Genomic DNA, 13926 nt, shown 5'->3' with positions numbered 1-13926 from the left:
CACCCTAAATTGCCATGTGCCGCACAGTCCCAACAGGCAGAGTTGGAAGCCGGGGAGCCGGGAGAGCCGGGGGACCCGGAGGGGCTAACAGCTGGGTGCCACAGTCGTTGGACAGTGCGAAAACCCGGCACAGGCTTAAGCTGCTTCAGACGACTGGTTTCACACGATTTTTCGAATGCTCAATGCACATAAATGCACATAAAAGGAAAATCAGATACTTGTTGCATTAGTCCCTGAGTCTGCCGCCTCCACTACAGGTCACAATCAGCTGATGTGTGGACGTGTGCTCCTTCCCACTGGGGCTCCGCAACCTGTGCTGTGCTGTCAGCCGCCGCTCGCCCAGAGTAGCACCTGCCCTGTAAGTGCTAACGATTCATGTCTCTTAAAGTCCGTGGGGGACCAGCAGGTTAATCTTCACTCGACTTGTGTTCAATACTCACCAGGAAGACAGGGTTCCCAGTCTCTGGCCGGTGGATTCACACCCTTGTATCCCTGGGCCGACACGATCACCCTAATGCTGATTCTGCGGTGGGTGCAGTACAGGCCTCCGCCTCTCGCCTGGGAGGTGTTCTCAATTCAGCACGGCCTCTCGCAGGTTGAGCCCCGACTATGTAGGATATTCAGGACGCACTACTTCGCTTTGGTGCACTGCCGCGGGCAGTACTGCGGGAGCCAATCAGATCAGCTAGGCCTTTCACCACACTCCACTTTGGGTCTTAGAGCGTATCTTTGCTGCAGGCCTCCTACTTCTTCTCTCCTGTATGAACCATTCCCAATGTTCTACCCCTTTAGCTAACTCTATTGATGCTTTCAATGTTATATCAGCTCAATCCCATAATCTTTGTGCCATTTTCTTCTGTTGGTTTTCATTAATCTCTAGTCATTCAACAGCTGTTGATAAACAGGGTGTTCAAAGCCACATCTGGATAAGGCTCTGAGCACAGATAAATGGTCTTCAAAAGACTATTTCTCCCCTTGCTTCCTAGAGTACAACGTAAACCTTTCCATTAGGATGTTGGCTTTCCTCCCATAGTATAGAAACGCTTGCTTCGAAGCATACCTATATACATCAATTTTACCAGCTCCTGCTGATATTGGAATATTCTTGAATTTTTGAAATCCAAATCTACCTAGACTATGTTTTAATAAAGATCATTTCTGTTCAGATTCACATGAATCTACTTCTAATTCTTCGGTAAATCTTAAGACACTCCCTCCCACGTTTCCTAGTCCAACGGTGGTTCTCCCGGAGTTGGCAAAAACGAAGGTGGAGATACTATGCTAGACAGAAAGAACAGAAAAACGTAATCAATGAGTTCTATGTATTGTACAAAATAAATAAAGTAGTCAGCATAGTCCAACAATGTATCGCAGAAGACCAAGGGCCTCATGTAGGTAGCTGAATACCGGTCGGTAACGGCCGAAATTCGGTAAATATCCCATTACCGACCGGTATTTAGGCATTTGAGATGTAGGAGGCATGATTTAAGGATTCGGTAATTTACCGAATCGGTAAGGGATCGGTAAAATACTGAATCGGTAAAATACAGATTCGGTAAATTGCCGAATCCTTAAATCATATGTAGGGAGCACTCAAGTGAGTGAATTTCAGTAGTGAGGATTCGGTATTTAACACCAACTACAGGTTGATGTTAAATAACGAATACCTTTCAAAAAGCTAAATTTGGCTGCTTGAAAAGTGCCATGTGGCAGACATACATGCCCTTAGGGCATGTATGTGCGCCACATGTGCACACATGCACGAATCAGGGGTGCAACAGGGTGTCAATGTGACACCCTGCCACCCATGATTATGCTTCCCCTATTACCGATTCGGTATTTACCGAATCGGTAATAGTAAATGGCTTCCCATTCATTCCTATGGGCCTCCAGGCCCATAGGAATGAATGGGAAGGGATGCATTATTACCGATTCGGTAAATACCTATTCATACATACCGATATTTACCGAATCGGTAATAATTACCGATTGTTTACCTACATACTATTTACCGATTCATAAATACCGAATCGGTAAAATTCGGTATTTATGAATCGGTAAATATAATTTATCTACATATGGCATAAGTAAAGTAGGCGCTGTTGTTCACAATGCAAGGTACCACTAAAAAGAACAAAACATTCTCACTACAAATCCATGACAGGAGTGACTACTTCCTCTATCGCTCCTCTCAAGTTTATAAATGATGAGAAATCAATCAAAAAGAATATGGCTGCTATGTGTGTTTGCCCAAATCAAGTGATCTTAAATCAGAACTTTTGTTGGCTTCAATATTGTGGATTGAAATACAGCAGCACACAGCGGTCAGCAGGATGTAGTAATAGTTCTTCAAAATGCATGTAGAGCCATTATAGCAGGGAATAGTGTGCAATGACATGTTAGATCTTTGGCGATAGTGGGTGAATCCAATGCTTTTCCCTAAGATATCATAGTAGCAAATTGCGGTTTCAAGATTTCTGCCACGTCCAGGGCAACAATCTAGACACCGATGATGCGTACGCCAGGCTCTCAAGCTGAGCTGTTGCACGCGAGGAGTGAGAGGTCATGTGAGCAAAATGACTGTGCAAAACTCACAAAAGCACATCCCAAAAGTAAGATTTGGGGTAAAGCAAGCGAATGGTACCTCTGAGATCCTCAAGCAGCATCGTCCCCCAGCAGCATTTAGTGAATAGCCGAAGCTCCATGTCTATTCTTTCATTTCTCCGTTCATTGCCAGTGCTGCCCAGGAAAAGAAGACGACAGGAAGTGGCCACACAGGAGGGAACAGGAAGGCCATGCTTTATTCCAACAGGAAGGGTACATGGTGGGCAACAAAAGGAGCCTCTGCAGGGCTCCGGTCTTAGCTGCTCCTTGCCAGCTCCCCCTTATTCATAAGATACCCACAGGCATTTCAGAACAGGATGGCACGGGACATGTCAGGGTACGCAGAAGAATGCCACGTTCATGAGCCCTATCGTTGCTGGTTGCGGATGAGACTCTTTGAAGAGAGCTAGGCAATGCCAAGTTGGGAAACGTGTTCATCAATAGCTTTCTCAGTACTTAGAAGATGACAAGATGATACAGGCAGGACAAATGATGTCATGCATTGATATTCCAACAGCCCTGCGAAGGTAATAGGATGTACTGCTACACAGCCTGGATCCTCGCCACTGCTCAGTACTGCCCTCTGCTGGCTGAACCTCTAAGGACACTTTCAACCAGAAGGGAGCCTGGCATCTGGGGGGTGAATATGCTCAGGTTAAAATTGGTTATATTTCCCCCCCCCTGATTGTCCCAGTAATGGTTACTAATAGGACCTGCAAGTGTTTCTGGGTGACCGATGGCGTGCCATCCTGGGGTGCATCGATTTGGGTTAGTGCTGACAAAGAGAGATGACAACAGTGAGTTGACTGGTACTGGAGGCAACATCTTGCCAGGAAAATAACAGTTCCTGCTGCTTCTACATTGAAATAAGGAACTGAGGGGCATATTTACAAGGCGGCGATAGAAAATTATCGCCGCTTTTGCCGCGTTTTCGGGCGAAAAGCCTAATTAGCAAGGTCACGCTAACGCGTGAATCCTTGCATTAGCGCACAAATTCTTAACGCCCAGCTTTGCATCTCTAATGAGATGCAAAGTGGGCGTTCCTGACCTGACATGACAGGAGAAATGTCGCTAAGCGAGATTTCTCCTATCATCAAGCCCCACGCTATGAAGCATAGCTGCAGGAAAAGTAGCGATAACCCCTGTTATCGCTACTTTCCTTACGCCTGCTTCAGGACCGACTTAGCCATGATATCCTATGGAAGGTGGATATCATGGCTAAGTTTGTGGGGCCCTATCAACAAGCTAACGCTACATTGCGTGAGATTATCGCTGGGTTTCCAGCGATAATCTCACATTAGGCAGTTAGCGCTAGGATTTTTATCGCTTTTGAGATAAGCGTTGCTAATAGCACGCTATCGCAGCGATAAAAATCCACGCTAGCCGGCGATAATTATCCTAGCGCTAAGTGCGCTTAGGGATAATTATCGCCGGTTGTTGCTGATATGCCCCTAAAACACTTTAGCGGGTGTGGGTGACCATGTCCCAAAAGAGGATAAAAGAGGCTAAAAGAAGGGGAATGCCTAGGTTTGGGTTTATACTGTCAAAATATCTTAATTTGCTGCATTTGCAATGCCTGGAGAGGAAATGGCGGAAAAACTAGCTGACAACAGCATCTATAGAGCAGCATAAACGACTTATATTGCCAGTTCTGTCTAGAGAAAAAAACATTCCTTGAGAAGAAAATTGAAAAATCAGGCAAAATATCTAACGAAATTTTCAAAACTGTGAAAACTTTCCTGAATCCAGAGGCTGTTTCCAAATGCCAACACTCCGCTGCCAAATTGTGTAAACAGTTGGCAGGGTCTTTTCATGATAAAATATCTGCAATCCAAGCAAGTCTGTCGAGTATTTCTCAGGTGGCAGACATTTTTTGTGAGGTGTCTTGTTCTAGCAGAAGCACTTTTGAGTCGCTCACTTTTTCTATCCTCCCGAATATCTCGATGGATGAATCCTTGATTGCCATCTAGGGTCTTAAGTCAGGGTCCCCGTCTGATCCCTGTCCACCCAAGTAGTATACAGTGATACCTTTCGTCACCATTCATTTTTTGACAGGTGGGAACGCCCCCCGGAAGTGACGTAGGAGCCGGAAGTCCCGCCCCGGAAGTCCCGCCCCCCGGAAGTCCCGCCCCGGAAGTCCCGCCCCCGGAAGTCCCGCCCCGGGAAGCCCCGCCCCCGGCCGCCCCGCCCCGGAAGTCCGTGCCCCGGAAGTCCGGGCCCCGGAAGTCCGGGCCCTGAAGGGGGCAGTTGTAATGTGTGCGCCCCCTACCCTTGAAATGGCGGCGGTGCAGGTGTGTCATAGGCGTAGAAGGTTGGTCAGGGGAATGGTTGGTGGTAGCTGTAAGCCACCCATCAGGGCCTACAAGGATGTTAGGGGCAGAGACTTACTTGTGGGCTCCATGTTGGTTGGGCAATCAGGGGCATGTCCGGGCATGTTCAGCGGGTGGTAGCGGCTGTAGGTTGGTGTTGTTTCAGCAGCGGCGATGTTCATCTGTGGAATGGGAGCCCCAGAGTGGTGCTGAGTCTTTTTTGGGGTAGGCCAAGCCCCCAAGGAGGCGTGCCTAATGCATGCGGGCACGTAATTGGCAGACCAGGGTGTGGGGGCGTAGCCACGACCACCCAAGGGTTGGATTTCCAATGTCCCCACAGGAGGCGGGGAGTTAAACTGCTAGTTTGCTGATGTAGTCATTTTGCCGCCTAATTTTAAAAAGTCTCTGATGTAAAATGACCGTAATTATGAGAAAATAATGAATAAAAATATAAAAAATAAATAAAAATCAGCCAAGGGCGGGAATGCCACTGTCCCCACAGGAGGCGGGAAGCTAGACTGTTGCTTGATAGGTACAGTCATTTTGCCGCCTATTTTTAAAAAAGTATCTGATGTAAAATGACCCTAATTATGAAAATAAATGCATAGTCATGGAGACTGACGTAGAAGGATACTCCCCTTTACTGGGCTTACACAGTATATAAGGGAGACCCTTAACAGCTAGTGTTAAACTCCGCGCCAGGAGAGAACCTCTGTATCATGAAGCGATACAACTATCTTACGGGGAAGGATACCACCGATCACAGGGTGAACACTATTGACAAGTATTTTCGCCGCTTGAGTCCCTTGGTAATAGATGAGCAGACGCTGCAAGAGGGCCCTAAAGAGGAGAGCTCCCAAGTCACAGGTTATCACGAGGATCTGTGTCGGAGGATGGCCCTTCTCAGCCTTGAGGATAGGCCGCAGCTGATATTACCTATTAAGATGTCAAGAAGCGTCAGCGAAACTTTGTGTAAAGAAGCAGGGGATGAAAATAGTTTCACAGACATGGAAGATTCAGCAGAAACTATAACCCCACCTCGCTACCAGGTGTATGAAGATACGAGACCTCTGGAGGAGGAAGCAGATTGGGGGGCTATCGGAGACCAACAAGCTGCGGTGAACCCTAGCGGTCGTGAGGCGATGGACCTTGACATCTCTCAAGATTTCAGAGCAGCAGCGGAGCAGCGTGAAAATGTAGAGGTGCGTGTCTTAAAAGTGGACACTTTAAGCCGAAGTGATGCTGGGCCTGGTTAACTAATAGCCTTTTCTTTCTTTTTTGAATTGTAGGAAGCTCATGAGTCAATGGACTTTAGCACTTCGCATGATTCCAGAGCAACAGTGGAGGCCACTGCAGATGTGGAGGTTAGTATTATCTTAATGTAGACCGTTTAAGCATATGTGATGCTAGGTCTTGTCAACTAATAGCCTTTTTTTCTTTCTTTTTTGAACTGCAGAAAGCAGCAGAAAAATGCGATGAGGTTGAGGAGACTCCCGGGGCTGCTAAGACCTTCATTATGAACTGCTTGTGTTGTTCAAAACAGATTGAAAGCTCCACCAGTCAGAACAATGAACTCTGTAAGGACTATAAAGGCATTGGAATCTGTAGCTCTTGAAAAGGAGACCCCGTGTGTAACATGCGCTGATAGAGAACATGTTAAAGGTTTTGCAGCTAGTGTTGTGTACGCCTGTCTGAAGCGGGACTTTTATTCGCGCTGTTATGGGCATAAAATTAAGGATCCACAACAGGCGGCTCATGACTGTCTATACCCCTCCTACACCGCTGAAACTGCTCGCTATATATGTCACCTGATAGACCCTCGTCGGTTATATAAACTGTTAAAGTCAGTGTATCAGCTATCTGGTGAAGAAAATGTCAGGCCCGCTATGGTGAGGGTCTTGTCGCAGGCACTCAGAGAAATTCAAAACGCGTATCACATTCGTGCAAAACTTTCCAACATGAGGGCACAATGCCCGACCACTATTAGAAAGGGGGCAGAACGATCTATAGAAAAGCATGTTGCTGATGTTTATTATAAAAGTAGAAAGCAGGTGGGTTGTATGGACCCCCGAAAAATGTTTTAAAAGTAAAATAAAATGTCAACGCATATTAGCTTGTTGCTACAAAGAGCCTGGGGAATTAATGTGTGAATGTATGGGATGCCCTCAAACACTGTTGTTATAAATGACTGTTTGACTGTTTACTGCTTATTTTAGGACATGGAACAGGAGCTGGAGACCACCAGTGTTTCGGAGTCAGCGCCCCGCTACTTGTGTATCGCTAAAGTATTATACGATTTGGTTAAAGAAAGATTAGCTGAATTACAGCCGGAAGATTTGTGCTTTCCAAAAATGGTCCGACTGCTAGAGGCTCAATGGCATGGCGGCCCTAGATGCTTATGCGGATGCGGTGCTAGTATGTGGATGACTGCGCAGGAGGCATTCTGGAACACGTACATATACTATAGGCGTGGCTTAATACTGCCCCGGAGGTACAGCTTAAATTTAGCCTTTGAACTTCTAACAGAGGATTATTTTAGAAACAATGGGTTCCGGATGTGCAATCGCGAATTGTATGAACTATTGACAGCCGCCAGTATCCTAGCCGTACAGAGTTATTGGAGGGGTGATGGGGCAGGCCTATACAGTGCTATTGACTATGTATCTTTAAAAATATCAAGATATGTGACTTTACGCAGACATTCGATACAAGCAACCAATTCTATATCTATGCATCTTGATTCGTTTGTATAACCCCTTTTAATGCTATTATTACTGACAGTGTAAACTCAGGAATTATGATTTTTTTTTTTGTTATTTTATTTACTTATAATAAAGTGTTTATACACAAAACAAGCGTCTTTCATTTTGTCATTCAGAAGTGTTAACATGTCGGGGTCTTTGTTAAAGAAGCTTTATTACGATACAAAGGATGTAGCGAGCTTCGGTAGCGGCGAAGCGCTGCTTAGAAGGGCTAAAGCTGAAAATGAGTCGTTAAGCAGAACCCTGGTGAAGGCATGGTTATCCGGTGAAGAAGCGTATTCACTTCACAAGCCAGCGCGGAGACGCTTTAAGAGAAGACCCACTATTGTTAATGCACAATTAGATTATCAATGGCAGGCTGACATAATAAGCCTTCAAGATCTGGCAAAGCATAATAATGGAGCCCGTTACATCTTAACAGTTATAGATGTACTGTCTAAATACGCCTTTGCAGAAGCTCTAAATGATAAAAGTGGAGCAAGCGTCACCGGGGCCTTTAAAGTGATCTTCAGGAAGGGCCGAACCCCTCAAAAACTGCAGACAGACGCCGGAAAAGAATTTTTAAACAAAACTTTCCAGAAATTATTAAAGCAGTATGGGGTACAGCATTTTGTAACGCATACGGAGGTAAAAGCAGCTGTTATAGAGCGCTTTAACAGAACATTAAAATCTAAGATGTGGAGATACTTCACGGCATACAACACCTATCGATACCTACCCGTGCTACAAGATTTTTTAGCTGTTTATAATGCCAGCTATCATAGAACTATCAGGATGGCTCCTGTAGAGGTAACGCCGGACAATTCTCTATCCGTATGGCGGAAGGTATACGGCCCTTACTTCGAAGCCAGAGTAAAGACCCCTGTTTTTAAAAAGGGGGATCATGTCAGGGTTTCAAAATTGAAAGGGGCCTTTATGAAAGGTTATCAGCAGACCTTCAGCGACGAGATATTCATAGTTAATAGTGTTGAGCATAAAGAAGATGTGTACATTTACAGGCTGAGGGACTACTCTGGTGAACCTGTGACTGGTGTTTTTTACAGTGAAGAGTTACAAAAGATCCCTGAGGATGTAGACAGGATTTACAGGATTGAAAAGATTCTAGAGTGGAAAGGCCGGGGGGCAAAAAAACAAGCCTTTGTTAAATGGCGGGGGTGGCCGGAGAAATTTAACAGTTGGGTGCCCGCCAACTCACTGCACGACGTGTGAGGACGCTAGCTCTAAAAAGAAGAAAGCAATATGGAGACGGCGTCCTTTTATATTACATTACCTTCTAATGCATCGATGGGTATGTTCCCTGATAATAAGATATCGAATTACACTGTCAAACTGGCTAAACCGGTGGATTTGAAAGGGGATTGGGAAGTCGCCCTAACCGAAATCCAATACCCCCGCACATGGAATACGTTTAAGAGGTCAGAATCTAAATTCAGTATAAAGAAGTCTCAAACCGAGCCGCTATGCATCACAGGTATTCCCCACGGATACTACCCTACGGTCAATGCGGTGGTGGATGCCATTAACAAGACGATATCAGGCATAGATGGCTTTTCCGACGTTCAATTGGTGTTAGATAGCGTCAGAAGGAAGGTTTTTATTAAAGCACCCAGCCAGGATGCACAGTTTATCGCCAGGGGAAAGTTGAGCAGTGTTTTAGGAACAGTCCAGCATATAAAAAGCAAACAGGAGTTAGATCTGACATGTCCGGATATTGATGGGGGTTTTTACACACTCTATGTGTATACGGATATAATAGAGCAGCAGAGAGTAGGAGATAGTTATGCTCCGTTGTTGAGATGGGTTCAAGTGAAGGGCGAAAACAACACAATAGCTAATATTCAGTATATTAAGCCCGACTATGTAACAATTTCTAAAAGTCATTTTGACACTATAACCATCATGGTCTTTGATGACCAGTCTGAACCAGTGTCCTTTAAATACGGGAAAGTTATTGTCAAGCTTCATTTCAGGCCACGCCGCGGAGGTGACTATTAAGAGCTCATCATGGGAGCCATGAAAGCCTATGGCAACCCATCTATGTATAGAGAGTATTACAAGCAACAGGCGGGATATGGGGGGCCACCCTACTTTCAAGGAGCACCTGTTATGTACGGGGCGGGTCTTGGAGGTTTTTTCCGTAGTTTGTTCAGAAGGGCGATGCCTTTTTTGAGAAAAGGTTATGAAATTGCAAAGCCGCATGTAAAGACAGCTGCCCAGAATATTGCCCAAGATGTGGTGGGTTCGGTGAAGTCGGCAGTCGTTGAGCGTATGAACAGACAACCACAAGAAGGGGCAGGACTGTTATACAAGCCTCGCCTTAGTATTAAAAGGAAGCGGCGGTCTTCGCAGCGCCGGGGGCCCCCGGTTCCCTATAAAAAAAGGAAGCGTACTTCAAAAAGAGCTCACAAAAGAAGATCCCCAAGACGGAAGAGAGCTACGAAGAAGAGAACAGCATCCACCCTTAACATTTTCTAAAAGACTTGTCACCCTAAAACATGGCTTTTGTACACTGCGCCTCTGGTGAATGCGCTAAGTCGGAGTTAGATTTGTTCTCTCTAAAGCCCACCCAGACTAGTATTGAAAACTGTTTCTTCATGGAGGTATCCCCATTAGCCGCCCTGACACCCCTGGCCCCGATAGAGTTTTACGTATCGGGGTCCACGGATATGTATTTAGATCTCAACAATACTCTGCTACATTTGGTGTGTAAAATTGTAAAAGCGGATGGATCCGCTATTGCTGCAACCGCTAAAGTGGCCACCATTGCCTACCCCATCGCTACCCTGTTTAATCAGGTGGACATTACCCTGGGCGATAGACTCATCACGCAGAATGACAACATGTACGCCTACAGGGCTTACATGGAGAGTATCCTGAACTACAGCAGCGACGTTTTGGACACACAGCTTTCAGCTGGGCTTTTCTACAAAGACACTTATGCGGAGTTTGAAAACACTGCTCTAGACGGACCTAATACAGGTTTTGTAAAAAGAGCGGGCTTTGCGGCCGGAAGTAGAGAGTTTGATCTCCTGGGGCGAATACACTCAGACCTCTTCTTCCAGGATAAACTAATCGTTAATGGCATCGACCTCAAGATCAAACTCAACCGTAACAAAGATGCCTTTTGCCTCATTACAGGGGATGCCGAACAGTATAAGCTGCTCATACAGTCGGCTACCCTGTATGTAAAGAGAGTGAATGTGTCACCGTCGGTCAGACTGGCTCACGCTGAAGCTCTACAACTGTCCAATGCTAAATATGCCATTGAAAGAGTCTCTATGAAAGTCTACAGCATCCCTGTAGGCACCCGATTAACACAGCAGCAAAATCTGTTCCTGGGGCAGCTACCAAAACTTGTTATTATAGGGTTTGTTGACAATACAGCTTTTAGCGGAGTACACGCCTCCAACCCTTTTAATTTCAAGCACTACGGTATCAACTACGCTGCCCTAGTTCACGAGGGAGCTGTCATACCTGCAAAGCCCTACACACCCAATTTTGGATCTGGAAATTTTATTAGAGAATATCTCGGCTTGGTGTCTATAACAGGGAAACACCTACGTGATTCGGGGGTCGTCGTATCACGCGAAGGATATGGTGCCGGCTATACGTTGTTTGCCTTTGATCTGACCCCCGACATGGAAGATGGGGACCATTACAGCCTGGTTAAAAATGGAAATCTAAAAGCTGAAATCCGCTTTAGCGCAGCCCTAACGACGAATGTGAACATGGATGTATTTGCGGTATTTGACAGTGTGATACAAGTTAATCACGCCCGACAGGTTCTGTTTGATTATCTTTAAAAATCAATAAATAAAATATATAAAATGGACACTAGTCACATACGAGACTTCTTAAGCCACCATAAAGACGCTAAAAAATACTTTCTAGATGTTTATCCGAGTGATGGCCTGCCGACTGAAATAAGTTATGAAAGACCTCGATCTTTGGTCTTTAACACCGATCCTCATCAGGAGCCGGGAACACACTGGGCCGCTATGTTTTTGGACATTGACAGGGTCACTGTGTTTGACAGCCTCGCAGAGTTTCCGGAGCACAGCATCTATACCAGACCCATATTTAAGTTTTTAAAAAAAGTGGCTTCTAGAGTTGAATATAACAAACTGCAGATACAAGATTCTCTATCTATGACGTGTGGGGAACACTGTATATATTTTATCTGTAAAATGTCGCAGGGTCTGAATTTTAGAAATTTTTTAAAATTATATTCAAATGATCGTGTAAACAATGACAGGCTTGTCACTCGTTTTATGAAAGAAGGCTTGAAACCTAATCCCACCACAGTTACAACCCAGTATGATTTTTGTCAAAAGTGTAAAGCTTTATAATGCTCATGTTAAAAATAAAAGAATAAAAGCCTATATTTAACAACAGCGCCGACTCCATGTTTTTCATTCTGCGATAAGAAAAAAAAGCCAAGAGAGTGTTGAAAAGTTATAAATGTTTATTACATGTATTTCAAAATATTCAAAGAATAACACTCGTAGAAGTTATCATCCAACTAATAAGGAAACACATAGTGAAGACTGTAAGGTAAAACACATTTTGTACAACCTTTTTATATAAACAAAGTATACAAATATGCAGTAACATGACATTTTAATAGGGGAGCCAACCCTTCATTTTAAATAGAGACTTTGTAGCTTCCAGAGGCACATCTTTAGGGTTGCTCGAAGTGGCTAGCTGCGTAAAGAAAGGTGAAGGGGGTGATTTTGAAGGGGTGTGAAAAGCAGATGATAGCGGTGGGGATTCGACACCCTCCTTCCTGGGGTGCTTCAGAAGTTCAAGCTGCTGGCGAAGTCCAATGCTACCTACAAGCGATGATGGAATGTTGAGTTCGGCAGCAGCGCTTAGAAACTGCTCCCAACCTCTAGGAGCCGTCTGTCGTGAGAGCGTCTTGGGATGCGTGAAACTTTTGATCAGATCGTACATGTGTGACCCAGCAACTGGTTGACCTTTGTAGATGAACTCCCCTCGGTCATTCCAAGCTGTCAGGTCTTTAGAATCTGCCATTTTACTTAACAGCATCAGCGCTGCCCCTTTATACCTCTGACTTATATTATGTAACAGACTCTCAACAAAAGCGTCAGGGGGTGTGTGTTGCTGCGCTTGCGCTGTGGCTCCTTGTGGTGTTGCAGCGGTTATCGGAGGCTGTTCCTCAGCGGCTGTATATAAAGTAAGTTTGTTTTTCTCACCCTGCATTTGCTTGTAATATTGCAAGAAATTTTGAAGAGCTTGGGAGTAAAGCCCCGCTTTAGCTTCAGGCTTTAAGTCGGTGCGGTTCAAAATAGCTTTAATTTCAGCATCCAAGCGGAGCGTTTCAGATCTCCTGATGTCCCATGTATCACTGGTAGTAGGTGCCAGCTGTTCAAGCTGATGCTGGGATACTAGATACATTTTCTGGGCGTAATCCATCAGGTCCGTGACAGGAGGCTTGTAATTAAAGGTATAGCTATACCCAGCAGTGAGCCTATAAATCCGCCCGACTGTTTTACCAACTTTTTCTTAGAAGTAAGGGAGACCCTTTTATTACTAAGCTTCTTGATGAGTTGACGCTTCTTCTTCAACACCTTGTACTGGTTCGCTGAAATAGGAACGTTACCTTTTAGGGTATTTAGAGCAATTTCTGAAATGGCACCAACTAAGTCGTCTGAGGCAGCACACAGTATGGCTTTTCTCTGCGGGGGACTGGCTGTAATCAACATTTTTAGGAGAGCCATATTACGGCGTAAACGAGCAGACATGTTTAATACCGTATGGCATGAAGCTTAGAGGGTAAATGGGTTTCGGGTGTTTTAGCCAATCTTTTTATAACCTTTGGGTCTTGGTTTAGGAGTGTAGGCAACCTGTAGCTCGGGTGGGAAAATGTCACCCCTCAGTCGATAGTCCTCCAGAGTACGAGGCTTTAAGTCTACCAGCAAGTAACCGTGGGGCTTAGCGGTCGCATCGTTAAAGGCTTCCATAAAAAACTGGGTGTTCCCAGGATACATTTGTTTAGCTATAATGGCTATCTGTTGTTTATCCGGAGGGTTTTTAAATAAAACTAGGTAGGAGGCGTTGAGCGCGATAGACCTGCTGCTCTTACCCTTGTAAAACAAGTTCTGTACGATGTAACATATACTCAGATTACGATGGTGCGAATATTGAGTAAAAGCTCGCTCTATCTCAGGATGGTCCCCTCCTTCCCGCATAAGATCATCTACAATTATCATATTCACACGGTCCTTGGG

The 13926-nt window shown here is 45.0% G+C and overlaps 2 protein-coding genes across 2 annotated transcripts; both read left to right on the top strand.

Moving 5' to 3' along the window:
• Positions 1-5632: 5632 nt before the first annotated feature.
• On the top strand, positions 5633-6528 carry LOC146783187 (uncharacterized). Its single transcript, XM_085632811.1, has 3 exons — positions 5633-6115; positions 6203-6277; positions 6370-6528. The coding sequence occupies exons 1-3, from the start codon at positions 5633-5635 to the stop codon at positions 6526-6528; spliced, it is 717 nt and encodes a 238-aa protein (XP_085488937.1).
• A 3642-nt stretch (positions 6529-10170) lies between these two features.
• LOC146783186 (uncharacterized protein F54H12.2-like) lies at positions 10171-11478 on the top strand. Its single transcript, XM_085632810.1, has one exon. It carries the CDS (start codon positions 10171-10173, stop codon positions 11476-11478), a length of 1308 nt encoding a protein of 435 aa, XP_085488936.1.
• Positions 11479-13926: the final 2448 nt, after the last annotated feature.

This window comes from Triturus cristatus, chromosome 11, assembly GCF_964204655.1.
Source record: "Triturus cristatus chromosome 11, aTriCri1.1, whole genome shotgun sequence".
NCBI lineage: Eukaryota > Metazoa > Chordata > Amphibia > Caudata > Salamandridae > Triturus > Triturus cristatus.
Note: the sequence above shows the minus strand (reverse complement) of the source record. Positions and strands in the feature narration are given on the sequence as shown.

What these genes read in the sequence shown, in the direction of transcription:
- LOC146783186 (XM_085632810.1), top strand. Translation starts at nt 10,171, where the DNA reads ATGGCTTTTGTACACTGCGCCTCTGGTGAATGCGCTAAGTCGGAGTTA.
- LOC146783187 (XM_085632811.1), top strand. Translation starts at nt 5,633, where the DNA reads ATGAAGCGATACAACTATCTTACGGGGAAGGATACCACCGATCACAGG. An exon ending in AGCAGCGTGAAAATGTAGAG is followed by an intron (nt 6,116 to 6,202) that starts GTGCGTGTCTTA and finishes TTTGAATTGTAG; the next exon opens with GAAGCTCATGAGTCAATGGA. An exon ending in AGGCCACTGCAGATGTGGAG is followed by an intron (nt 6,278 to 6,369) that starts GTTAGTATTATC and finishes TTTGAACTGCAG; the next exon opens with AAAGCAGCAGAAAAATGCGA.